Raw genomic sequence first — 27,167 nt, forward strand, 5'->3', positions numbered from 1 at the left:
ACAGCAATTCAGGACCCAACTAGGCAGGATGTGAGATGGCACCTTTGTCTTTAACGTGCATATTCCTTTAAATGCAAACAGTATTCACAGGGGAGGGGGTGGTAAGTATGGGGAACATGCCTCGAGAAGGGGGGAAATCCTTCCTCTGAAGCTGCTATTTGCATAGCCCCTCTTTATCCTGGCTTTTGACACCTGAGATGTGGGTTTTCAGGGACCACACTATTCGTGTGAGTAATCTGTTTTAACTGTTATTAATTTTAAATTGCTATAACCTGTTGTAATTATTGGTGAAGGGCAGAAATAACAACAACAACAACAACAACAATAATAGAAAAAATCCCCTATTGGTACCCTAGGTGGGGGTTCTTGCCACTTCTCTGGAGAACAGCCATAGCTCAGTAGTAGAGCAAGTGGTTTCAGCAGCAGTCCATGGCATCTCTAGTTCATAAGGTTGATTGGAAAGATTTCTGCCTAAGACTATAGAGAGCTCTGCCAGTTGCAGCATACAACAGTGAGCTAAGTGAACACATAATCCATTGAGTTTCCTATATTTGGTGCTCAGCGGGTCTCCAAATGGAAGGTGCAGTGGGCGGGGGAAGTTGAAGAAGCCAGAAAGATGTTGACCACGTTTAGGCAATCATGTCTCAGCTTAAGAGGCCTTTTGGGTATGTACCCAATTCCTGCCCTCCTCCCTTGCTACGAGTGAGCAAATAAGTTAGGAAGTTTCCCCATGAACTATCATTTTATTTCAGCAGAATGATGGTTAGAAGCCAGCATAATAAACCATGGTTTGAAGATGGCTTAATATCCTGCTGTGTTCTGAAGGCATTAATCATAATTTCCTGGTTTAGACATAATTGACTTGTGATTTTTGCTTTCGGGAAGTAATGCACTAATTAACCCTTGAAGTCTTTTTCAGTCCTACAGGTCTTTGACTTTATGATTATTATTTTTATTATTCAGGAGGCAGTATCGTGCTTCCCAGAGGAAGAGCAGCTGGCCCAAATTCAAAATGCCATCCAGGAACTTCCGCCATCTCATTACAGGTAAAAGAGAAACCTGACCTCTAAGCCTTGGCTTCTAAGGTTTAGGGACAATCTTAGTAATGATTAATGGCAGTTACCTGAATTACCTAGGGATTCAGCTGGTGAGTCAACTACTTTATTTGCACTAGGTGGACTTGATTCACATGTTCAAGGAAAGATGACCCACAGAATGCACATGGCAAATTGTGAATGAGTTCTGTGCAGTGGTCTTACCCATAATAAAGACTGATCTTATGTTTCAGAGCTACTCGGGTGTTAGCAGTTCCTTGTATCTGCTGGGAGGCTATTGCTGATTTCGTCACACCCACTTCTAAAATGCAACAAAGACGTCAGGGACCCTTTTATTTTTTTGTATTGTAAAACTGCTTTGTAACCAGGAGCTGTGTTGGTGGGGGAGCCACAGCAATAGCCTCTGAATAGCAATGCCACTGCCACTTACCAAAAAAGGGAGTGGTGAGCTTGGAGCTGCATGTATGGTGCACCAGTGGAGCCAGTCCAGCACTCTCACCAGCCCCAACCTTGCCACCCCTTCACTGTCTCAGTGCTACTGCTAGGAGGCTGTTGCTGCAGCTCTGATCCACTTGTAGACCTGCTTCCGAGTTTCACTTCTGTAGACGCTGTGGCGGATAGCAGCACTAGCAGCTGGCCCCATGCGACTCCCAAGCAATTCAGGGTAGATGATCTTTGCTTCTTCCCTACCTCCTTTCAAAAATGCAATTCGATGGAAAGAGTCGAGAATTGTGAGAAGGAGCAACATGGTCTTGGGGCAACTCGGTGAAGAGGGAGATAAGGATTGGTAGGAGGAGAAGCAAAGGATGATAGAGGGAAAATAGGGATGCAAGTGGGGAGAGGTTATTGGGCTAGCATGAGTGTCATGGGTTGTAGCTCTTGACTCATTTAAGACATTTAATGTGGTGCTTTGGGATGTTGGGCACCTGTCTTCTCTGAACAGACCCAGTTGGCCAAGACATAACCGCATGTGCAAGTCTCAATGTGGGTGTTTTGTTTTTATCTTTGTCACACCATTGCAGGACCTTGGAATACCTGAGCAAGCACCTAACTCACTTAGCATCCTTCAGCAGCACGACCAACATGCACACCAGGAACCTCGCTTTAGTGTGGGCACCTAATCTCCTCAGGTACAGTAGACGCTCTGATTCTTTCACATCGCAATGCAGGGAGCACTAAGAATGTCTGTTAGAGTTTGTGATAAGTTTAAGAACTGGCTAGAGTGATCCAGCCAGTGGTAGCTTACAAGGGTGTATGGAAGCAGTGGTGTTTTCTCAGTGACAACAGCGCTGCATTGGTTGGGGCAGGAAGGGGGCAAGGTCAGAGGTGCTTGGGTTGATGAACTCATCTGACCTCACCAGTGCCTCACCCCAACAAGACAGCACCAGCAGGATGACACCATTGCCTCCAACCCTGTGCATGGGCTACTGCTTAATTCAGCGGTAAGGTAAAAAGGTAAAGGACCCATGGACGCTTAAGTCCAGTCAAAGGAGACTATGGGGTGTAGTGCTCATCTCACTTTCAGGCCAAGGGAGCCGGCATTTGTCCACAGTAGGCTTTCTGGGTCATGTGGCCAGCATGACTAAACACTGTGACGGAAGCCAGAGTGCACAGAAATGCTGTTTACCTTCCTGCTGCAGCAGTACCTATTTATCTACTTGGACTGGCATGCTTTCAAACTGCTAGGTTAGCAGTTCAACTGTAATTCAACTGTAGCTTAAACCGACCATGGATTGTCCTGGTTAGGGTGGAAGAAAAAGTGTGATTGGTTGAAAACAGAACCAAATGGTTAGCACTAAACTATGGTTTGATATTATATCGGAACGCAACCAGTTCCCACAATTAAGTTTTGCAATGTTTTATGAAAAATAGAAATATCTGATGGGTTTTTCTACTTATAACAACCCAACACAATAAGTGAGAGTCACATGTCATATTTGTTTCAACTGGTCTTATGGACATGAAGTTCCTGGTCAATGATATCCATAGTGTATGTGTAACAGTCATTTGTGAGCTACTGCTAAAGACAGCTCAGTTGAGGAATTCTGGTTCATTTATGCGATAGCCTGGCAACTAGAATAGCATAAGAAAAAATAAGGAGCATTGTCACCTAGCTGAATAACCGTAGATAAACTTCCTCAGCTTTTGTAAACTGCTTAGAGGTGCTTCTTAAAAAAATCAAGCGGTATATAAATTTTGTTAATAAAAATAAATAGCAAAAAAAACAGCTGGTCCTGGGTGGATAAACTCTCTCAATCTTTGCAACTGCAAACCAGGCAGAAAAGGTCCCATGATAACTGCAAGAGATGTTAAATCTACTGAACACCCACAGCTCAAAATCTTTCATTTTATCTATTGTCCTCTTTCTTTTTTGATGGGAGTCTAATTCCCTTTATAAATATAGGTCCCAAGGAGAACATGAAAGAAGCGGGAGGCACAGCTGTAGTTTCCTTACATGGCTATCCCACCGGCAAAAGCCCCCTCTGTGCTTTATCTCACACTCCAGCCATTAACTTTACAAAGGATTCGCTGCCCAGAGATAATGTCTTCAGTAACACTTTGGCTTGTCATGATAAGGAACAGTTTGTCTGCTACTCTGTTTGGGGGCGGGAGGGGGGATGTGGGTGGAAGGAGAGATTGGTTTGTCCATACCAGCGAGGCGATGGAGAACAAGAAACAGGCATTTGGGAAAAGCACAAGGCCCACAAAATTCGCTAAGAGGAGTTGCGATGCTCACAGTTGATGCTTTCCCTTCCATCCCCACTTGATTTTTTTTTATGTGATGGTTCTACTCAGAGATAAACTAAATCCGGAGGATTAGTTTAAGCTGCCCCAGCCCCAGCTGTAACTAGCACCGCTGCAGCTGAATCACACCATGCTCTCTCTGCAAAGTGAAATGGCGTGCCAGGAAATCCCTTGGCAAGGTAGGCTAGTTATGGTGGGAGCTGGTATCTGCAGCTCCTGTGGACCCAGCCCCTCTGAAAGTCCCTTGTGCCAATTAGAGACGAGGAGGAATTCAGTTCAGTTTGTGTTTTAATGCAGATATATACCGTATTTTTCGCCCTATAGGACGCACTGTCCCATAAGACGCACCTAGTTTTTTGGGGGGAAATAAAGGGGGAAAAATCATTTTTCCCCCAGGCGCGGGGCTGGGGTGGGGGAAGCCCAAGCTTCCCCCAACCCCAGCCCCCAAACAGGCAGCTCTCTGCAAGCTGTGGGAGCCCAGCGCTGGCTCCCGCTGCTTGCTAAGAGGTGTGCGAAGCCTGGACGCGCTGAGCTCAGCGCGGGCAGGCTTCAGCATGCAGGCAACTCTCCGCAAGCAGTGGGAGCCTAGCGCCAGGCTCCCGCTGCTTGCGCAGAGGTCTGCGAAGCCTGGACGCACTGAGCTCAGCGCGCGCAGGCTTCAGCATGCAGGCAACTCTCCGCAAGCAGCGGGAGCCCAGCGCCGGGCTCCCGCTGCTTGCGGAGAGGTCCGCAAAGCCTTGACGCGCTGGGCTCCCGCTGCTTGCGGAGAGGTGCGCGAAGCCTGGAGAGCGAGAGGGGTTGGTGCGCACCGACCCCTCTCGCTCTCCAGGCTTCAGCTAAAGCCTGCATTCGCCCCATAGGACGCACACACATTTCCCCTTCATTTTTGGAGGGGAAAAAGTGCGTCCTATAGGGCGAAAAATACGGTACCTAAGTGTGGTGTCGTGGTTAGAGTGCTGGACTAGGAGCTGGGAGAGCTAGGAAGCTCACAGGATGGGTTTGGGCCAGTCGTTCTTTCTTAGCCTAACCTACCTCACAGGGTTGTCATAAGGATAAAATGGAGGGGGGGGAACCATGCATGCCACCTTGAGCTCCATGGAGGAAAGGTTGGACACAAGTAAACTAAAGAAAGCAAATCAATCAATCAATCAATCAATCAATCCACGAACTGAAATGCAGTCATGCTCTGAAATTTGCACTTCTCTGAATTTTGCACTTCTCTAAAATTTGCGTTACAGTTCATCAATGATAGAAATGCATATGTAGCTGCTTTATTGTGAGAAAGTATGCATTGAAATGCAGACATTTGTGAAACTGTCATACAGAAATACAGAATATCAGGCAAAATTACACACACAAATATGTATAGTAAGAGGGATGTGCAGTAAAATGCTGGTGAATATTCATGAACTTTAAAAAAATGAAACAAATGCACAAACGGTTGCAGAAATATAGTGAACTGAATTTAATATTAGAAAAAGAAATGGACACATTTGCCCTTCCCTAGTCCCAATGTCCTATGTCACATCAGTGCCTCGGAAAACACCAGGTCTTTTGAGAGTATAAAATGCTTCTTAGACAGCTTGCAGCAGTATCATTTCCAGACAGCGTGTTCCATGGAAGAATCTCTCATGCTTTCAGCCAGGATTCCATTCGCTGCCCTTCTCGTTTTCCCCTGGGGTTGCTGTCCCACCAAAATCCATAGACACTGCTTTGCAACGAGATTCTTCAGAAAAGTGGGATAAAACAAGCAAGCAAACAAACAAACAAAATCTATAAAATAATAAAAGAAATGTGCTGCAGTCTAAAGATCTCTTCTTTGGTTCATTGCTGATAAGTCTGGGCCATAAATTTCTGTCTTCAGTCGACAAGTTAAAAGAGTGCTGTTCAGATAAGCATTTGATCAGAATGCTCTTTGAAGTAATCTGAAATGATTTAGGCCTGTGCATTTGTTTCTGCTGATATGCTGGTGGTTCTTTTTCATTAGTTTTTTTTTTGGGGGGGGGAAATCTTACACTATTTTATTTGTTTAGTATGTTTTAAAAGAACAGCTCTTCTTTGTTTATTTACTATATACTTGTATCCCACCTTTCCTCTGTGGTGCTCAGTCTGATAATTATTGTCACCCTGATAACTATTAGCTGCACACTCACTCACATACACACAGAGTTTGCATCTTTAAAAAAACAACCCTGGGTGCTAAATGAAAGGATGCATTTAACATCACATCTAGTTAGTAGGAGATTGTGTGTGTGTGTGTACTAGGTACAGGGAAGGCTTAATGGGGTTGACACTTCACTAGATGACCCTTGGTGTCCCTTCCAACTCTACAACTCTAGGATCCTGAGAGTCTATGATTCTGTTCCTGACAAGCAATGGCTTGGGGATTGCTCTTCCAACCTCCTCCTTTCCTGTGTCACAGGTCCAAGGAGATTGAGGCTGTAGGCTGCAATGGAGACGCAGCTTTCCTGGAGGTGCGAGTCCAGCAGCTGGTGTTTGAGTTCATACTGAACCATGTGGGCGAAATCTTCAGTGACAACGTCCCTGCCAAACCGAAGGAAAATGAGGGTGAGTCCTTCTGAGCTAATCCTTCCATGTCAGAAATGACCAATTTCACATCTACAAGAAGCCACCCAGAGAACATTATGTTAATGGAGCAGCATGCAAACAGTCTTGATTAAAAAAATAATACAGGCATTTATTTATTTATTTATTTATTTAGATTTCTTACCCACTCTTTCTCATTGGGTCCCAGGGGGGTTACAACCATAAAATACACAAATATTTTTTTTAAACCAGATGAAACAGTTTTTTTTACAGCCATGAAATAAGAAAAGTGTAAAGAGCGATTAAAAAGCAAGTCTACATATAAAAAGAGTGGTATTTAGTTGCAATGCAGATGCAGACTGGGAGAAAGAGCTCCACTTAGAAGACTTGTTGAAAGAGGAAAGTCTTCAACAGGCACCAAAAAGGCAATGGAGATGACACCCGTCTAATATGTAACATATTACATAGTGTGGTGGCACCCAAAGGAGAGCCACAGTTGCCTTGAGTAGCAAATTAAAATGTCTTTTGTGTGATGGGCCTAATAGACCCTGAGTATACTGTAGTTGTTGTTTCCAATTTATAGTCCATCGTTAAATTTATAGACGCTGGCAACCTTGGCTTCGTACAGTCTGCTGTTTTCCTCCTAATTCCAACCGGTCTTTGTTTCCTTATGTTTTGCTTGTTTCCACTCTTTATTTTTACTGTAGGGGTGGGAAGCCTCCCCAACATATGCCTATGGCCACACTGACGACTGGCATGTGCCCCTGCCGCCACCCCCAGAAGCATCTGAAAAATGTCCTTCCCCCCGTTTTTCTGCAAGGGAAGTTTAGGGAGGGGGGTTGCTTTTCCTATTTATCAGTGACTACTGTTGGTGTTAGAAGAGACGCAGGTGGTGCTGTGGGTTAAACCACAGAGCCTAGGACTTGCTGATCAGAAGGTCGGCGGTTCGAATCCCCACGACGGGGTGAGCTCCCGTTGCTTGGTCCCTGCTCCTGCCCACCTAGCAGTTCGAAAGCACGTCAAAGTGCAAGTAGATAAATAGGTGGGAAGGTAAACGGTGTTTCTGTACACTGCTCTGGTTTGCCAGAAGCAGCTTAGTCATGCTGGCCACATGACCCGGAAGCTGTACGCCGGCTCCCTCGGCCAATAAAGCGAGATGAGCACAGCAACCCCAGAGTCGGCCACGACTGGACCTTATGGTTAGGGGTCCCTTTACCTTTACCTTTACCTTTACTGTTGTTGTTAGTGAGAAGTGCTAAAGTACCAGCTCTGAAAAATGGCCTCCACAGGACTTTGGCCTTATTCACACTTCCTCTTGTCGCACTGCTTTCACCCAGGTGAAACTGCTCTTTAGCCCTTAATTGAAGCAAACAGCAATTCAGGTTTTCTCTGGATTGACGTTTGCTCTGATTTAGCACTAAAGAGCAGGTTTTCCCTGAGAAATTACTGGGGCAAGGGGAAAACCACATGGACCCATGCTTGGGAAGTGCTTTCTAGGCACAAGACAAGCAGAAGTGTGGATGAGATACCCCCCCGCCCCCCAGTTCCAGACCTGGCACTTTGACATTTCCTGCTAACAACAGTTGTCTTTTCTTAAATAGGAAAAGAGGCAGCAATTTTCAGAACAAATCCCCCTGAAGTGATTGGGAGGGGAGGAGAAAGTTCATTCATCTCAAAGGTCGGAGCTGGAGCTGAGCCATCCTAAAGTTCAGTTCAGCAGGGATCTTCAGGCCTCGTATTTAGAAGATACGTGCCAAAGCACTATGGAGTCTGGCTCGTGACCAGGGACCTGCTGGGGTGGAAGGCAGGGGCAATGGATTAGATTGCTATGTAAGAGGAGAATTCAACCAACAAGCACGCTCCCAAAAGATGTTTTCACTGGAAGGGTTCAATCAAAAAGAAAACGCTCGAGGGGCCCACTGAGGACCTTCCGTTCTCCTGCTCCGCTACCCTCAAACCAGGCTGGGCTCCGCAATTTCCTATCCCTGTCACTTTCCAGAGAACAAGCCCATTATGAAGAGCTTGACGCTGCCCTCCACCTCTCTGCCGATGAAGCTGGTGAGTCTGGAAGAAGCACAGGCCCGGAGCCTGTCCGCCTGCCATCCTGCCCGCAAGGAGCGGAGGGAGAACAGTTTGCCAGAAATCGTTCCAGTCACAGGCTCCTTCTTCCACACCGTCCTTGACCTACCTGACAGCAAGTAAGTGGCTCCATCTCTCCCTTATCTGAAAGCTGGACTCAGAAGATGGACTAGGCTTCCCCTTGTCACGTGAACATGGGGAGCAGAGACCGAGCCTCTTCTAGCCAAGCAGTGCTCCCTGTGATCCTCCGTGGCCCTTCCAGTTGTTTTCCCTTCTTTGTTGCTTATCGGTGGAGACTTGGGGCATTATGGATGCAAAGCATGTGTGTCACTACTGAGCTATGGCTCCCCACCAGTGTAAATGTCTCTTACTAGTCAGGAAAAAAAGAGACGAATATAGGCTTGTTTTGGAGAAATGGCTTTTCCCACTTTCCTTCATTTACAAGTTTTGATCAACGTGAGCTGAATGGCAATCGGTTCTTGAGACGTCTGTCGTAAGAGAGCCACCTGCTGGTGACCTGCCCCAATGACACATGCCGCTTCCATCTCTCTCTCTCTCTCTCTCTCTTCTTACTGTACCTCACAATTGTTCTTGTATGTGAAGGACAGCTGAGAGGCCTACGTCTCATTCCGGGTGCACAATTAGGAGACTCTAACGTGAGCCTTATGTCATCCGGCCTCCGTGGAGTTGTCAGCGCTGCTTTCAAGTTACTTAAATTACTGTGCTTAGGGTATTCAATCAAATCTGTGGTGTGCAATAACTTACAGCCACTGCATAACAACATCTTTGTAAGACCATCGCAGGAAACTTATTAATCCAAAGAAGCATTAGCTTGAATGAGAGGATGTGATGAATTTAGTCCTGAGAGGCCTGAGGTCATTTCACTTTATTTTGTGTGTTACATTTCTATCCCGCCTTTCCTGCAAGTTGCTCAAGGTGGCAAACATGGTTCTCCCTATCTCCAGTTTATCCTCACAATAACCCCGTGAGGTAGTATAGGCTGAGAGAAAGTGACTGGCCCTGAATTGAAGAGACCAGTTGCCCCCATGGGAAGGAAAAAAGAGAGTGAGGCAGGCAGAGAAAACATCAGGGCCTGCTCCAGTCAGACTCTCCTTCCTCCCACACGGCCAGCTAAGCATTGTACAGTGGTACCTCAGGTTAGAGCCGCTTCAGGTTACATATGCTTCAGGTTACAGACTCTGCTAACCCAGAAATAGTACCTTGGGTTAAGAACTTTGCTTCAGGATGAGAACAGAAATCCTGTGGTGGCAGCGGGAGGCCCCATTAGCTAAAGTGGTACATCAGGTTAAGAACAGTTTCAGCTTAAGAACGGACCTCTGGAACAAATTAAGTTCTTAACCAGAGGTACCACTGTATATCGAATTGTAGAGTTGGAAGGGACCCCAAGGGTCATCTAGTCCAATGCCCTGCAATGCAGGAATCTCAAGTATCCATGGCAGAGGCCACCCAATCTCTGCTTAAAAACCTCCAGTGAAGGAAAGTCCACCACCTTCCGAGGGAGTCTTTCCCACTGTGAATGTTAATAATCAGTATGTTGTAGAATATCTTAGCAACTTCACATACATAATTGTAGAAATCCTTATGGAACGTCTAGGCAACTTGTGAATAGGGATTTCAGGAGGTACTGGTTTCTGTTCCGCCCCGTATTCCTTGCATGCAGCTGTGTTTCTGTGCCACAGCAATTTGGCTTCAGACAAAAACTACACTATTCCATTCACTGTCCACTGTGCCAAAATTCTACATAATTTGTTGCATTATCATTACCTCATTCAGCGCCATTCATTTCAGTGCAAAGGAAACACAGGGCAAATGGGGGACAGGAGAAAATCACCAACAACGTATCGTTTGCAAACTACAATTGATTTTTGTTCCAGACATGGAATGAATAAGTGAACGCCAGCAATTCCCGCTCCTGTTTTTGTCAGAATTCTCCAATATCTCTGCTGGTGACCCAGCAAACTGAATGCAGCCCATCAGCAATGTGTTCTGTGTTCACAGCCCCTGCAGGCAGCAAAAACAGGAGGGTTATTGAGAGTTCCTATGTGCCACTATTCAAAACTGATAGGCTGCCTTCATGTTACATAGCCCTGCCTTATGACAAACAGCCCTGCTATGTCAACTCCAAATGTTAGAAAAACCTGAATCCTGGAACTAGAATAAAATATGCTGCCCTGAGCAATTCTGGAGGAAGGTGCAGGGTGTAAATCTAATAAAGAATAATAATAGATATAATATGCAAATGTGTGCAATATGTGTGTGAGAGACACATTCTTGATGCCCTGATGTAATATTAAAGCTTGAATTTTTAAAGGCTGCTGATGCCTATTTCTGATTGAAAACAATGGGGCCAGTTGGGCTCTACTCTTCCCTATATAAGACATTGAATATATATATAGAGAGAGAGAGAGAGAGCAAAGGTTTGCATGTTTGAATGCAAAAAATAAAAAATGGAATGGAGACAGCTGCAAGACAAACACATTGAGCCTACTTGCTTTTCATAGAAATCATAGTAAATTTCTCTTCCAGGAGAAAGTTATCCACAAAATCCAAGAAGTGGAAGTCAATATTCAACCTGGGCCGTTCTGGATCAGAAGCCAAGACCAAACTGAGTCGAAATGGGAGTGTGTTTGTCCGAGGACAGAAGCTCTCTGGTAAGGCTTGTTTGTGGCCCTCGCTGGGGGGACTTGTCTTTCCTCCATTAGCTCAGCCTTGCCTCTCCTTCTTTGTGTAGTACAGAAATGTTCCACCACATTGCAAGGGGGCATTCATGCTAATAAAGCTAGAAGGATTTCAGAGATGGCTTGAAAGACTTTTGAAGGGAGCAGAGGGGAGATCGCATATTTAACCTCATGCGTCATACGGAGTATCACTTCAGTGGGACAATGAGAGGCAGTCATAGCAAAAGACTCTGAATACGCCCCATTATAGTACTGGGGTGAACATGCATCTCTTCAACCAGCTACATGCAAACAGCTAGAGGGGTCAAATATTTGTGCCAGAGCTCTGTTACTAGGAATATGTATCTACCAGTCATTTTAGCAAGGATTGGTCCCAAAATATTCTGGGAAAGGTTGGTGGAGTCTGCAGTTTGTATTGATTTGTGCTCCTGATTAGAGATCTACTTACAGGGAAATTAACATCTCATTAAAGCTATACAAGGTCCCCTACATTGTCCCTTGAGATGAAATAGCAAAGAGACACAACTGATATTATCTGCATGTTTGCAGTTACAGATATGTGCCTTCAATAAACAAAATGTGTCCAAAGAGAAGCTGCCAAACTCTTTGAATGGCGAACTATCCACAGTTATGCAAGTTTGAGAATTAGTGTTTGGAAAAACCCTATAAAAAATTCACGTGTATTTGGGCAGATAAACATGCCAAACATGTAATGCCCCTTTTCAGCAAGGTAGGAAAATAACTGTGGAAATAATAGGAAAGAGTTCATACTTCCCTAGTCTGACATTCTTAGCTTCAAATCACAGATGAAGCTGCTCTGAGTTTTCCCTGGAGAATAAACCCTTTTCTACATTGCAGCTGCACTTGGAAAAGTTAGTTTCCATGTAATTGCACTGTATTCTGGAGTTACACTTCAATCTCCCAAAAACCCAGAGCACTAAATTAAGTGTGTTATAACCTTTCTTTCTGCAGAAAAAGTCACCATTCGGCCAGCTAAAAGCATGGACTCCTTGTGTTCACTTCCAGTAGAAGGTGAGATTTTGTTGGCATGCACGTGAGAGGTTGTTACAGCTGCCTTTGTGGGTTTTTTTAAATGTATATGTTTGTTCACAATAATAGGTTTGTTTATTTAATATCCCAAGAGTTTTGCATGCTCTTGTGTGTATGCGAATGTGTTTCTGTTCACAGAATCAGAGGCTTGGAAGGCCACCAAAAGACAGCCAGTCCAATCCCAGCCAAAGACAGTGTGGGGCCAACCCCTTGCCTCCCCTCCTGCTGGTCACCCAACCAGCTTGCAGCAATTAAAAAGCAACACATTTGTATAATAAAAAATACAAGAAAGCAGGACAAAACACAATTCTAAAAAATCTTCTGCAATCTAACATGCCGGGGCAAATAGGAAGGCACTAAATGGTTTGCCATGCCAGTGCTAGATGAGCCTAGAGGGAGGGCATTCCAAAAATGGGGCACAAACGCAGAAAAGGCCCTCTCTTCTGTAGAAGTGTAGTGTAAAGGGACCCCTGACCGTTAAGTCCAGTCACGGACGACTCTGGGGTTGCGGTGCTCATCTTGCTTTACTGGCCGAGGGAGCCAGTGTACAGCTTCTGAGTTATGTGGCCAGCATGACTAAGCTGCTTCTGGCAAACCAGAGCAGTGTACGGAAACACCGTTTACCTTCCTGCCAGAGCAGTACCTATTTATCTACTTGCACTTTGACATGCTTTTGAACTTCTATGTTAGCAGTATATGGGACCGAGCAACAGGAGCTCACCCCGTTGTGGGGATTTGCTGACCTTTCGATCGGCAAGCCCTAGGCTCTGTGGTTTTAGACCACAGCGCCACCCGCGTCCCATAGAAGTGTAGTGTACCTGTACTAAAAAGGGAACTATGAGCAAGGCCTATTCTAAAGGTCTTAAGGCACGGGCAGGCTGCTATGGGAAGAGGCACTCCCTGGGGTATTTAAGTCCTATGCCATTTAGGGCTTTTAAAGGTAGCTACCAGCACCTTAACTTGGGCTTGGAAATAAAGAGTCAGTGCAGATCTTTCAAAATAGGTATCCCCTCAATCAAAACCAAGGTCTCTGGGCTGTACTACCCAGAAGTAAAATTCCTCCCTCTTCCAAATAATGGAAGGTCCTTTCCTACCATGGGCAACTGGCCATTGGCCATCGTAGGAAAGGGAATGTTGGTCTTGATACCCCTTTGATCTGTTCTGGCTGGGGCCGTATCTTCTCAGTCACTATAAACTTGGGAAACTCTTCATAAGAGAGGCTTCTTCAGTGACTAAACCTTTGAAGAAGCACCCAGAAGAACTCTGGCTTATGGCTCTTTCCCTGTCTTCCCCAGATGTGCTTGGAATAAGAGGGTACCTTTGGCAATACTCTGTGGCTTTGCTCTCTCTCCCTTCTGCAGGAGATGGTGAGAAGGGCCACTTCAAGCGCACCATTGTGGCTGGAGGGTTCTTCGTTCCAGTGATGAAACCACGGACAGGGGGCCCAAGCAGCTCATCGGACCTCAGCAAACAGGAGAGCGAATGGGATCCAAAGGGTGCTGTGAAAGGAGCAGAAGGAGGTTTAGAGGATGGTGGGCAGAACGATGCCACCCGGTCTACTCATGTCAGACCACTTCCTGAGCAACTGAAAGTGTTCCGTGCCATAGAAGACCCGGAGAATGAGCAAACATCCCCAAAGATGTGTCGTATGTTCTACACTTCCAATGATGGGACGGCTAAGTCAGGGTTCCATGGGACCCTCTTCCCCCTGGAAGCCTCCCCTCGCCACCAACGCAAAGCCCTGAACATTTCAGAGCCGTTTGCTGTGTCGGTGCCCCTTCGGGTGTCTGCCGTCATCAGTATCAACAGCACCCCTTGCCGCATGCCAGCTAAAGAGAAGCCCGCCTTCTCGAGCCTACAGGAGTCTTCTTTCTTGGGGTTGGACAGCGCCACTTCCACAATCCCAGAAGCAGACGGCCACACCAAGCCAGAGCATACCACCGTCAAGGAAGAAAAGAAGCCCGAGTCCAAAACAGTAGAAGGTAAGCTTATATGAAGGCTGCAGCAATTTGAGCAGAGAACTTGATCCTGGAAAGGAACAGCTGGATGCGACTGAAGGAGCGTCTCCACCCCCATCGTTCAGCCCAGACACTGAGGTCCAGCTCCAAGGGCCTCCTGGCAGTTCTCTCCCTGCAAGAAGTGAGGTTGCAGGGAACCAGGCAGAGGGCCTTCTCGGTAGTGGCGTCTGCCCTGTGGAACGCCCTCCCAGCAGATGTCAAGGAAATAAACAACTATCCCACTTTTAGAAGACCTCTGAAGGCAACCCTGTTTAGGGAAGTTTTAAATGTTTGATGTTTTATCATGCTTTTAATATTCTGTTGGGAGCTGCCCAGAGTGGCTGGGGAAACCCAGCCAGATGTGCAGGGTATTAATAATAACAATAACAATATATTATTATTATTATTATTATTATTATTATTATTATTATTTCCCACATAGTCATTAAGGGACTTTGAAAGAATCACTCCCAAAAGCATACTAAGAGAAATGGTTAAACATACTGATATATCACAATGTCTGAAATAAGGATGGAGCTATGTAGAGGCATTGACTGGCTTCATGGTTTTTTCCACGTCATGATTTTTGCTGGTGCCTGCTGTTGTGATTTCCCTCCTGTAGGAGGCAGGGGAGAGCTTAGCCAGCAGAGTTAACAGGAGCTGCAGAAATTGAGAGAAGCATTGGTTGGCTTCACAATTTTTCCCACATTGTGATTTTTGCATAGCATGTGCACACACGCACACACCATGATTAAGTGATATATTCCCAGGTCAAAAATTATGAAATTGATATCGCAATATGGACTTCAAACTGGGTTTGGACGATATATCGATATATTTCCCAGCCCTAGTGCTTACAGACTGTGTTGTGCAGCACCCACACAACATTGGCATCAAAATGTCAGCCCATATTCCCACCCCCACCACATTTAATCCAGATTCTCCCTTTCCAGGGGAAATCCAATAAGGAAAACTGAGCCATTGGCAGTGACCCCCCCAAGCAGCTTGCAAATTAATCCCCTGTCTGGAAGAGTCCGTGCTATGAATGTACAGATGTCTCTTGTGAAACACATCACTGAACAGAACACTCAGTTCAAAAGAGGTGTAATAGACCCAACCCACTTATTTAGGAACACTCACCCATTGAAATTAATGAGATTTATTTCTGAATAGGCATAAGTGTGCTTAAGCCCATTGAAATCATGGATAGCTCTCATGTAGGCATGTGGTTGCCTTGGCTATTGCAAAAATTTATTTGCATAAATCTCTTTTTCTTTTTTTAGTCTATTTTGAACTTATTGCAGTAAAAATAAAGAAAAGAGGGGAAAAGTCAATGTGGAGCTATTGAGAGAAGCCCATGCTGAAAGCTCAGGCCACCTTGTGACCATTTTCACCTTTTACTTACACCATTTCTGGGTCCACCACCCCCATCCCAATGAAGTTTTTAAAGCTCATCTTTTTGCTTCTGATACAGATTCTATTACTGAAGAACCAACAATAGCCAACCAGCTGGAGTCCACAAATGGCTCTCAGTCAACAATGAAAACTTGGGAGGCAAAGAGCAATGACAGCAGCTGCAGCCAAGATCCAGAAGATAAGCAGTCACTGGAAACAAAGCAGCAAGTCAAGATCCCAACAAGCCAGCCACAGGCAGGCCAAGCAAACCAGGACCAACCAGAGATGAAGGACAAGCCAGAGCAAGGCTGTTGGACGCAGGAAGAGACAAGGGATAAAGTGGAGAACACCTCACTTATAAAGGAGCAGGTAAGAAGAAGGTGTTGAACTTAGGGGTGGGACAGTTTTCAGTTTCAGTTTCCCATTTTTCTACTCTTAAATTCAGCTCCTGACATTTCACATCCATTTGTGGCAGGAGATTTAAGTCCTCCCCAAAATTCACCAGCATTTTAATGCACATTTCTCTCATTTTGCCAGTTATATGCACATATTTGCAGGCAATTTCCCCTGATATGTGCATCTTTGTGCCCTCTTAGTATACAGTGGTACCTCTGGTTATGAACGCTTCTGGTTACACATGCTTTGGGTTACGAGCTCCACTAAGCCTGAAGTAGCTGCTCCTGGTTGCGAACTTTGCCCTGGGATGTAAGCAGAAATCACGCGACAGAAGCGTGCATGCGGTGGGAGGCTCCATTAGCGAAAGCGCGCATCAGGATAAGAACGGTTTCAGCTTAAGAACGGACCTCCGGAACGAATTAACCAGAGGTACCACTGTACACATTTTAAAGAGACATTTTGTTGGAGGACAAAATGTGCAAAATTTGTACAGTGCAAGATTCAGAGAACTGCGAATTTCAAAGGATAGCTGTGTTTTGGCTCACACATTTTTGTGGGAAATATAAATTAGATAGACTTGCCTTAAAATGCAAGCTAAACCAAAATCCTCTCCCTCTCCCCTTGCTGAAGCCCACCCCAGCCCCTCCAGCTGGTGGCACAGCAATAAAACTACCTGTACATTCACAAAGCTAAGCAGGATCTGATATGGTTGAAAATTGGATGGGGAACTGCGTGTTTGAGATTCCTGACTTGCAGGGACTTATACTAGATGACCCTTGGGGACCCATCCAACCCTATGATTGCATGGTCATCTGAATTGGTTGGGAAATGTCTCACCACTTTGCTAAGAAACTTGTTTTCTCTGCAACTCCCATTGGCAATACCTTCTTTTTTGCATTGTACCACCTTCCACCAAGCGCCTGTCAACTTTATAGTTCATTGCTTTGCATGTACCCCTTACTAAGCAGTCCCAGACCTGTCTCCTTCCAGTTAAAAGCCTCTATAAGCCTCCTCAGCTTAAAGTCTTCCTCCAGTGCTCCCTGTTACAATAGCTTTGCTTCTCTGATGCTGCCTCCACTCTTTGGATTGCTGTATTGTCCCCAGGTGTGGCTTAAAGTCCCATTGAGAAAAGCCTCTAGCTGAACCAAGCAGGTCTGGGTCTGGCCAGTGCTTGGAAACTGTTAGCTCACTTGGTAGAGCATGAGACTCTTAATCTCAGGGTTGTGGGTTTGAGCCCCACATTGGGTAAAAAACAAATTCCTGCATTGCAGGGGTTTAGACTACATGACCCTCATGGTCCCTTCCAACTCAACAATTCTATGATTTTGCGAATGGCACTTTTGAGTTCCACGGTGGAAGAAAGGGAGGCTATAAATGGAATTAATCCATTTGTCAATAATTGTGTCTTTAGGTTTTGTGCTTCCAGCTGATCATTTTATTATTATTTGGGAACCAATGCATGTTAATTATCCAGATTAGTCAACAATGCATGCTAACTGTCAGGTGGTTCACACTGCCCTAGCCTGATGTTTGTCTGGAAACTGCTGTCTAAATTCTGGAGCTGGACAGGTTTTGGGAGCCTGCCCACATTTGAAAGTTAAGGAAAGAACTCTCTATCACAAAAGAGCAATTGAATATGATTGGACAAACCATGTAAGCTCAAACAGAAAATCTAACAGTGAAAGTCTAACAATGAAATGTCTAATTACGTGCCAATACTGTCTGACTCTGAACTGCCCTGAGACCTCCAGATATAGGGCAGTATATAAATTCAATGAATATTAATAATGAATAATAATATTAGGGTCAGCCCTGTCAGGATTTGTGTTGGTGTCATGGCCTGACATAAAAGACTGCATGCTTTCTGTCCATCCTAGGGATCATTAGGAAAGTAATAGAAAACAAAACTGCTGGTATCATAATGCCATTATACAAATCTACGATACAACTGTACTTTGGGTACTGTGTGCACTTCTGGTCGCCTCACATCAAAAATGATATTGTGGATTTGAGAGTTTCAAAATGGGCAGCCAAATGATCCAGCCACTCCCCTTATGAGGACAGGTTGCATGGTTTGGGACTTTTTAGTTTAGAAAAGAGGCAGGTGAAAAGTTTTTAACATCATAAACAGGTGACTGTGGTGCAACTATTCTCCCAAGCTGCAGAAAAAGGTAGACCGGAATCAGTATATATGCATTTTGGAGGCTGTGGTGCCCTTTGAAGTAATTTTGGGGGAAATGATTTCAGGGGTGTGTGGGTTGCAAAACTTATTCCTACCTCTCCAGAGCTCCCTAACATGTCTTGCGTTTTTAACATTTGGTTCCAAATAGAGCAGCATAGACAAGTAATTAAGATTTCTACCGTCAGTGGGCATGAACTTCAATTTGTCTGTATTTACTTAATGTGATGTTTGATGCACCATGTTGTTGTTGTTGTTTTAATGATAGAAAAGGGTAATGCAAAGCCTGAAGGAAATTTGTTTTTCTTTCAGCATGGTACATGCTTTAACTGCTGTGTTGCTGTAAATTGCATTTGAAAATCCATATGTTAAAGAACGTCTAGTTTTAACAAGATGGTGTGTGTTCAGGGCCGGCCCTACCATTGGGCGACAAATGCTAGGGATGTGGAATGGTGTTGAAAATCAGTGCTGTGTATGCCACACAGCCTACCCTGCACTCCTTAAGCTAGCTTGCTTCCATTAGGTGCTATAGAAGATGCTGCCCTATCCAGCATGTTGAAGTAAGATCCAACTGCCAGTCCAGTCCAGTCAGCTTCTGTACACACAACAGGCACAAGATGGGCACCATCTTGTTTCTCACCCCAGGCAGCAAAATGTCTTGTGCTGGTCTTGCATGCATGATTTAGTCAGGTAGGTAGGTTTTGTACAATGATTAAAAACAACAGAACTGTACCACAGTGACAACCATAATAAGCTTAAGAGACAACCAGCATTAAATGAAAATACCCTAAGGAGCACATAACTACATCAAATACATATGTTAAAACCACCAACCACGTCACAGGGACACAAAACCAGATCTTAAAAGACCTGGGAAAACAAAAAAGTCGTATGTTGGTGCCAAAAAAGCCAACAATGTGAAAGCCAGGTGAGTTTCCCAGGAAGGGCAGTTCTGTAGCCAATGCTATCACTAACAGACTTCATCTGAGCTCCATCTTGAGGGGCACATGAAGAAGGATTTCTCTAGTTTGCATGTATATGTGTGTGTGTGTAAGTATTCGTGTGCTTCTGTATATGCATGTGCTCATATGTGTAGATTAACTTATTTATTACCCAGAATGCAGCATGTAGGAAAGAATGTAATTGTTTGTGAAGAAAGGGAGAGCAAACTGCCAAGAGAGAGTTTTTCTGATAACGCTGGTTTTATTTTTATTTTTGTTCAGGTTCATGGCAGTCATTCGAGTGCCTCAATGGTACCTCTGTGGCCAGAAATTCAGCAAGAGCTGAAAATTGTTGAATCTGAAGAGGAGCTGCCACTTGCCCTGGAGACAGGCCAGCAACAGCGAGACCTTAAACCCAGTGCTTCACTGATTTCATCCTTGGAAGCAAACAATTTGCCATGCAGTTCTGGGCTGCCTGTGACACCACCCGAAGAAGGAAGCACGGTGAGAAATCCACCAGTCGCACCTCACATTTATTTGTTTAGTGCTCCCTCCAAAGGATCAAAGGATCAATCACCTGTTTGTGATTCACCTGTTTGTGATTCTGAACTATCCCCAAAGCAAGATGGTGCTTCTCCCGCTTCATTAAAACTGGAAAATATCCCTTGTGGGAAACCTTGTCCAAAGGACTGTTTAGAAACAGAGAACATCAGGTGTGTCCATCCAGCTCAGCCCGACGATTGGAAACTTCCATCAGATCCACAAGAAAACATGGCTCTTTTGAGAGATGAGTCTTTGTTTGCTGAAGAAAAGCGTCTAGACCAACCAGCGTGGGAAAATAGTGAATGGCTTCTTCACAGGGAGAAGGACAGTGCTGCTGTGACCCAGGCAGCAAAAAATGATCAAGTGCTTTTAGAGAGCCGAGGCCTACAGAGTTCAGTTACCTTAAGTGGAGTTGGAGCCCACCAGCTCAAGGAATGTAAACTGAAGAATCGAGCTCGAGACTCTCTTGACCACCAAGAGGAAGATACATGGGTGGACCATGTTCAGAGCTTAGAGTTGGTGGAGCCGTGGGAAGAGCACCAGTGGGTCACCAGCCCACTCCACTCCCCTACCTTCAAGGACATCCAAGGAAAGGCGCTTCATGAGTTTCAGCCACTGAATCAAGGAGGGACCAGGAGCCATTTCAAGAAGCCATGTTTCAATCGTAGCTTTTCCTTAGACAGTAAAGACTTTGTGAAGAGGCACCGGGCTATCCAGCTGCCTTTTGAGAGCGCAGATGTGGAGCATCTTTGTGGTGACATCCGATTAGGGATCAAGCAACCCTCACAAACAGAGTGGAGAGAAAGTGACGGAGGAGAAGCCTGGCTGAATCGTCCAGAGGAGCTTTCTAAGCCAGATGAGACAAGCAGGAGACTTCTGAGCCACGAAGCAGGCTTTGCAGCCAGAGAACTGTCATCCAGCCATGACAGGGTCTACCCTGTTGCTCACAAAAAGTCAGGTGAGAAGGAAGCATACGAGGACAAAGAAGACCAGGGATTTTCAAAGCCCGAGTCTCCTTTGCCACAATATAATACTGAGAACAGTTCCTTGAGTTTAAACAGCCCAGAAAAAGATGTACCAAGTATTCAACAGGCTGATAGTCCTGGAACCTCTGCCACAAAAGATCTATGTTCTGTCAAGGAGTCACAGACCGGTAAAGGTGAAGACATCCCACGAAAAGGGAGGCCAAGGCCTTCTTCTCTCAATTTGGATTCCGTCCTACCCGCAACCAACCTTTTTAATTTTGAAAGTCTTTCTGTGCCCACCCCACCCAGGCACTTCCTGTGTGGGCAAAAAGAAGTTAAGACGAGTGACTCTGTGCCATCACTCCCTGTGGCCTGTCCGAGCAAAAACAAAGCTGACCTTTGGGGTTCTCATTTTGACCCCCAAGATGTAGACCTAGACTACATAATGATGGCTCATGCTACCACTGGTCGCCGCAACTCTGCTCCAGTGAGCGTCTCGGCAGTGAGAACCTCTTTCATGGTTAAGATGTGCCAGGCTAGAGCTGTGCCAGTTATACCACCTAAGATTCAATACACACAGGTCCCGCAGCCCCTGCAGACACAGAACCCCAACTGCAGGACGCCAGAGAATAAAGAAACAGAAGCCAATGTCGGTCAACGCAAGTCAACTGAAAATGCTCAGGGTCAGCTGCAACCTCCAAAGAGTCCACCAGTGGAAAGGAAGGGGAAGGAAAATAATAATGCCGCCTTTATAGATTCAACGGCAAGTAGAAAGGCAGAACCATCCTTTGCCAATCATAATTCCACACAGGATGCACCAGTTTTTCGTCGAAAACGCAGCTCTGAAGGGGAATCCACAGGGGACAATCCCCAGTCCTCAAAAATGGAGAGGTCTTCAGGGGTTTCTAAGCCTTCTTACAGATCTAGACCAGGAAGACCTCAGAGTCTTATACTATTTAGCCCTCCCTTTCCCATCATGGACCATCCTTCCTCCTCTGCAGACTCCAGAGTGTTGCTTTCTCCCATAAGAAGCCCCTTACAGACCCCTTCTCCAAACCCCATTGCCAGTGATTTGTCAGGGACAGCTTCAGAGGGGGTCACACTTCGGAACAAGATGACCATTCCAAAGAATGGCCAAAGACTAGAGACTTCCACAAGCTGCTTCTACCAACCCCAGAGGAGGTCTGTGATTCTGGATGGTAGAAGCGGGAGACAGATAGAATAAGGCCCATTCCCTTCACTCTCTTCCCTGGTGGATGAGATGGGGTGGTCACACGGAGAACTATGCTTATTGTTAAACCCATACTACTCAAAAAGTACTTCCTTTGCCATTTCCAACAATCCCTTATTTTACTGATTGTCACTTTGATGATTGATAGAATGTTTAGTTGATTTAACCTTGAGTCCACCTTGGCAAAAGGTGTGCCAGTGAAAGCAAAATTATGTGGAAAGAAAATAAGAGATCAATCCTTGTTATGTTAGCCAAAGCTACCCCCTCCAGACTCTTCCTCGTCTTTCAGCTTTCCAGCAACAGAGAACAATCACAAGAATCATCTCAGCAACTAATGCTCCGTTCCTCACTGTGTTCCTGAAATGGCTTCCTTGTTGATCTTGATTTGTCGTATTCCTGGGGGTTCCAGTCCACATCTGTATTAAAAGCTTATAGGGTTTCCCTTCCCTTTGTACTTGTTTATGCACAGACTTACTGTACTGAGAGTTATGTGCTCAATGGGCACTCAGCTAAGTGGTTTAAGAGGAATGGTGATGCATTTGAGCTAAAGCTTTCTTCAATAGGCTGCTATTGCCATTAAGCACCTGTTTGTGTCTACAGTCCTATTCCCCTAGCACCTGTTTCTTCGTAACTTTTGATAATTTAGAGCTAACTGCAGAGTTCTTATATTAATTGTCTACAAGGATTTGTACAAATAGCCATGTGAGCTACCTGCTGGCACACAGTGATTGGCAGAGTTAGCGACGCGGTAGCCGGGACAGTCCCACCATTGTGCTGTCTCTATTGACCCTATCCAAAAAGCACTGCATTTCCACCCTCCTGCTAGTCTTTCTGCAGAATCAGGCGCAGGTCTTGGTAGCTGCTGAAGCAAGGGATGGACAGAGCAGTCACAATAAGCTGCAACCTAACTGCATTTCTTGTATTTTCATAGTGTGCTGCTCTTTATTTGAAGACATCACAGCGTGGTTTTTCTTCTCTCTTTCAAGAAGTGTTGCTGCTGCTTTCTCAAAATAAGCTTGTTCTTTAAGCTGCCACTCAGTCTGCATAATCAGGACTGTAGGTGGCAAGAAACAGTTGTAGGATCTGATTAACGAAGAAATCCCCATGCTAATTTGCAATTGTGAGTCACTAAGTTGGAACTGGGAGCCTTGAAAGCATCTGAAAGCCGGGCGAATTAAAAACGTTACATTTTGTTTTCTCATAGATCAGGGCGCAGGTCACAACATTGCATTTTCGAGTTACATTTTCCCAGGGTGCATTTGGGTTGGATCTGTGACTTGGCTACAGGCAGTAAAAATGTAGATAAGCTATGTTGTAGTGAGTGTTGGCATGCAAAATGGAAGTGGCAGCATGATGGAGGAGCCTTGCTTGTATTGGAGAACGGCACTTTGTGCCAAGATTCTGTAGTGACAGGGAGATGCATGAATTTCTACTGTGATTCATGTGCTTCTTCCTAGAATTTCCAACCCTGATGGTGAAGAACTGAATTTCACAATGGCTGCTTCATGAAACACAATGGGTACCTCTTCTCTGAGGCTCCAGAGATCTGGATGTCCTTGGGGGGGTACCCTAACTTTGCCTTGCAATAAAAACTTTGTGGGAGCATTTGAAAGATTATGGTAAGAGTAGATTTGAGCACCATCAGTCCCAGAGCATTGTTTGCCTGTTTCTAAGGAAGGAAAGGTCCGTGCTGCCTTTCCTTTCTGCTTATTTTTGTTAAAATGAAAATGATCTTCTTGGCTTGACCATAAAGAAACTCGGCTAAACAATTCCTAGGTATTGTGGCTTTTTAGATTGATCCACAAGGTAACTCAAGTTTGTTTGTGCATAGAGCAAAAATGAGGGGGCATCTGCTAGGGGTTTTGTATCCTCCAGTTTGGCTGGGCCACACTATGCTGCTTATAAGATCTGGGAAAGAGGGTGAAGAAGAGATGGAATTCTTTGTTTTTTGTTGCTGTTGTTTCTTGTAGCTTAAGTAGTATCATGAGGTTGTGCTCTTTGGTAGAAATAAGGAAGGATCAGTGTAGGAGTGAAACAGGTGGTCTGAACAGAGGGAAGTAGGTTAGTTTATCATTCCACTATCTGAATAGTGGGAAGAGTTCACTGGTTCAAATTGTGGCAAAAGAGTTACTTATCTAAATGAGAAGGGAGGTAGTGCAAAACTCATCTGGTTGGAAGGAATCATCCCTTCGTCTAATCCAAAGGTAGCCAGCATTGTACCCTCCTTATGTTGTTGGACTCAACTCCCATCACCCCTGGTTATTGGCCATGCTGACAGCGGCTGATGGGAGTTGTAGTCCATTAACACCTGCAGTGCACCACCTTGGTTTCCCCTTGGTTTAAACGAAATCTAGGACTTGCATAAAACCTAGAGCACTGACTGTTTTGCCAAGAGCAGAGAAGTTTCCCAAAGCAGTGTTTCTGTATGTTAAAATGCTTTTGAGTATTTCGGTTAAGAAAATGCAGAAGGGTCTGAGCAGCTTCCCACTGACCAATCCCCCCCCCCCGTCCCACAAAAGTTGCAACCAAAAGTTATAGCTAGCTTTTCCTCTCTTCAGAGTTTTGAAATAGCTGTATTAAATAATATTGTGCTAAATTTATATATAAACAGAACGTATATAATTATATTAAAGTGTAATTAAAAACTAAGAAATTGTCTCTGAGCAGCATTCGTTACACCTGTGAATCTTGGGTGGATCCAATGTACAGAAATGACTTTTTTCGTTGAAAACTCCTTATGTGCAAGTTTTCCAAAACTTTTCTAAAGAAGGCAAGCAATGGGATCACAAGACCAGCATTTCAATCCCTCTCTCTCTGCTCGTACCTTCTCCTGCATTGCCCTTAATAGCAGTTTGAGCCTACCAAGCAGCTGAGCAGTAATTGAAGTTTATCATCTATTGAATCGATCATCTATTGAAGTTTATCATCAGCAGTTGTATCCTGGAAGGAGAAGTGCAAGTTATCACATGTCTGCACACCAACATTTCCCCCTCCCAGTGGTTCTCTGCAATGAAACGAGAGCACATTTTTCTTAATGGTAGGACAGTGTTTGCAATCCACCCAAAAGCTGCAGCATAGGTTTTGCTGCCATTTCTTGCCAAGTTCAGTACTCGAAAATGAATATTTATTGATGGCTCAACACAACACTGCAATACATTTGATAGTTCAGGGTCTTTCTTGCCTTTAGAGCTCTATAGGAACACAGGAAACTGCTTCCTACCAAGTTAAACTATATGTCCATCCAGTTTAGTATTGTTTACTCTTGCCTGGCAGCAGTTTTCTAGGCTCCCAGGTTTCACATCACTGCCTTCCTAACATTTGAATGAACACACACACACAATGGAGTGAGGAGGGGTAAGCTCAAGAGATAAATATATACCTTTATTCCAAGAAAAAGGTGCTCAGACCTATGGCTTATCCACACTTCCTCTTTTCCCACTGCTTTCCCCTGGGGTGAAAACCTTCTCTTTAGTGCTCAATCAGAGCAAACAGCAAATTAGGTTTATCTGGATTAACATTTGCTCTGATTGAGCACTAAAGAGTGGGTTTTCTCTGGGAAAGGAATAGGGCAAGGGGAAAACCGGTCTGACCCATGCTTTCTAGGCACAGGATAAGTGTATAGTTCCTGCTATATCCATAAAATTCAATGTAGGGAGGGGGAGAGAGAGGGGGGGAGAGAGAGAGAGAGAGAGAGAGAGAGAGAGAGAGAGAGAGAGAGTCCATCACAGTGCGATGAGGTCTGGAACATGCATGAATGTGTTGTGTTTTCATTGGTAGCCCTGGTGGGTATTGTTTTCATGGTTCATTGTTGTTCCTGTAGGCTATCTGTTTCAGCGCTTTTATTGCTTTGGAGTTTTGCTAAGTCTCAACCATGAGATTAAACTGGAGGTTTGTTTTTTTTAATTAAAAACAACAACATATGAAATGTGTCCTTGTGGTGTTTGAAGATTACTTATTTGTTGCAATATCGGCGAATGCAAAGAACTGCTTCTGTTGAGGTCTCTATTATTTGACTAGCTAGCCCAAAGCACCATGGGATTTGGAACTGATCCATCAGTAGTTATATAATACAAGAAAACTGACTCCAGATGTTCAGGAACCCAGCTTTCTTTTTTGGGGGTGGGACGGCGACAAGGTTTTCATGTGCCTGGAATTTGTAAATAAAATAAATGGGTCTGAATCAATTAGCATCTCCCTAGAAATAAATCTGTGTGTGTGTGTGTGTGTGTGTGTGTGTGTGTGTGTTGCATCTTAGGAAATGAAGCTCTGCTTCATTTGGTTGTTTGGAAAAAGTCATTTGTCTATGCAAAGTTAGGCAAGAAAGCACCTCCCCCCTCAGCCATTTCACTTTTCCTTTATTCACCCAACCAAATATATGTGGCACCATCAGAAAACTTTTTCAGAACGAGGGCAATGCTTCTTGTTCTCACTTGTGTTCCACTTTGTGCCATTGTCATGTAGGCAAATGTAAGAGAATACAGGCTGATATGATGCCATCACTCTGTATGCTCCCTGATTGGTTGGGATTTTCCTAGGGACAACAGATAGCTCTCTGAATGTGAGAGGAAGAGTACTTTGGAACAGAGTTATTAGCCCTCAACAGTGAACAGAATGCTCGGCCACAGAGATGCATTGCGGTTCATTTGTTCAGACAGACCTGTGGGCAGGAGTCCGAGAAGGGAAAGTCACTTAGTCTGTGTGGCAATTCTGCGGTCCTTTACGGACTGAGGCTCCTTGTGGTACCCTGGCTCCCTCCGTATAGTCCCCTGAAGGAAAATTAGCAGCATGTCATTCGTCACTGTTTCCACAGCAACCTGAATAAATCGAATGCTACATTCTGTGGTAGCTGATCGTCACACCTTTATACAAAGCATCCATCTTGACTGCTGTCACACCAGCTTTTGAATAGGAGTGATTTAGTGCTCTCTAATCTCTTTTTCAGAAGCTGCCTGTTACTTTTCTGAAAACAAATGCATTCATTGGTGTCTTGCTTGTGTGCTTAGATGCAGCGCAGCCACGGGGGTGGGTGGGGAGGGTGTAATTCTACAAAGGCTATTGCCCTGGATTTTGGATGGGAAACACCAGAACTCTGGGACCATACTTGGAGGGTTGGTTTAACCTCCAGCTCCTTCCTGAAATCTTGCCAGCACTGGATTTAAAGTTGCCATGTGATTGGGGGGACGGGGGACTGGACCCTGGCCTGCTCTTGTACTCTTGTCAGATGTAGGACACTGTTAAAGTTCCAAGATTTGAAATGGGCCAGGACTTCTGTATCAGGGGTGTTAAACCTGTGGCCCTCCAGATGTTGTTGGACTCCCACTCCCATCATCCCTGCCCTTTGGCCA

General features: G+C 44.9%; 1 protein-coding gene across 1 annotated transcript in view; it reads left to right on the forward strand.

Annotated features, from left to right (window-relative positions):
- The window catches only part of ARHGAP31 (Rho GTPase activating protein 31), a 99,090-nt gene extending 73,343 nt beyond the window's left edge, over positions 1 to 25,747 (forward strand). Inside the window, exons 4-12 of the mRNA XM_081004036.1 lie at positions 964 to 1,046; positions 2,078 to 2,185; positions 6,223 to 6,368; positions 8,347 to 8,545; positions 10,974 to 11,098; positions 12,098 to 12,157; positions 13,537 to 14,157; positions 15,647 to 15,936; positions 19,366 to 25,747. Coding sequence (XP_080860162.1) covers positions 964 to 1,046; positions 2,078 to 2,185; positions 6,223 to 6,368; positions 8,347 to 8,545; positions 10,974 to 11,098; positions 12,098 to 12,157; positions 13,537 to 14,157; positions 15,647 to 15,936; positions 19,366 to 21,816 — 4,083 coding nt within the window. The 3' untranslated portion in view covers positions 21,817 to 25,747. The remainder of the gene's footprint in view (positions 1 to 963; positions 1,047 to 2,077; positions 2,186 to 6,222; positions 6,369 to 8,346; positions 8,546 to 10,973; positions 11,099 to 12,097; positions 12,158 to 13,536; positions 14,158 to 15,646; positions 15,937 to 19,365) is intronic.
- The last annotated feature ends 1,420 nt before the right edge of the window (positions 25,748 to 27,167 follow it).

Source organism: Podarcis pityusensis, assembly GCF_964106645.2.
Source record: "Podarcis pityusensis genome assembly, chromosome: 4".
Lineage (NCBI taxonomy): Eukaryota > Metazoa > Chordata > Lepidosauria > Squamata > Lacertidae > Podarcis > Podarcis pityusensis.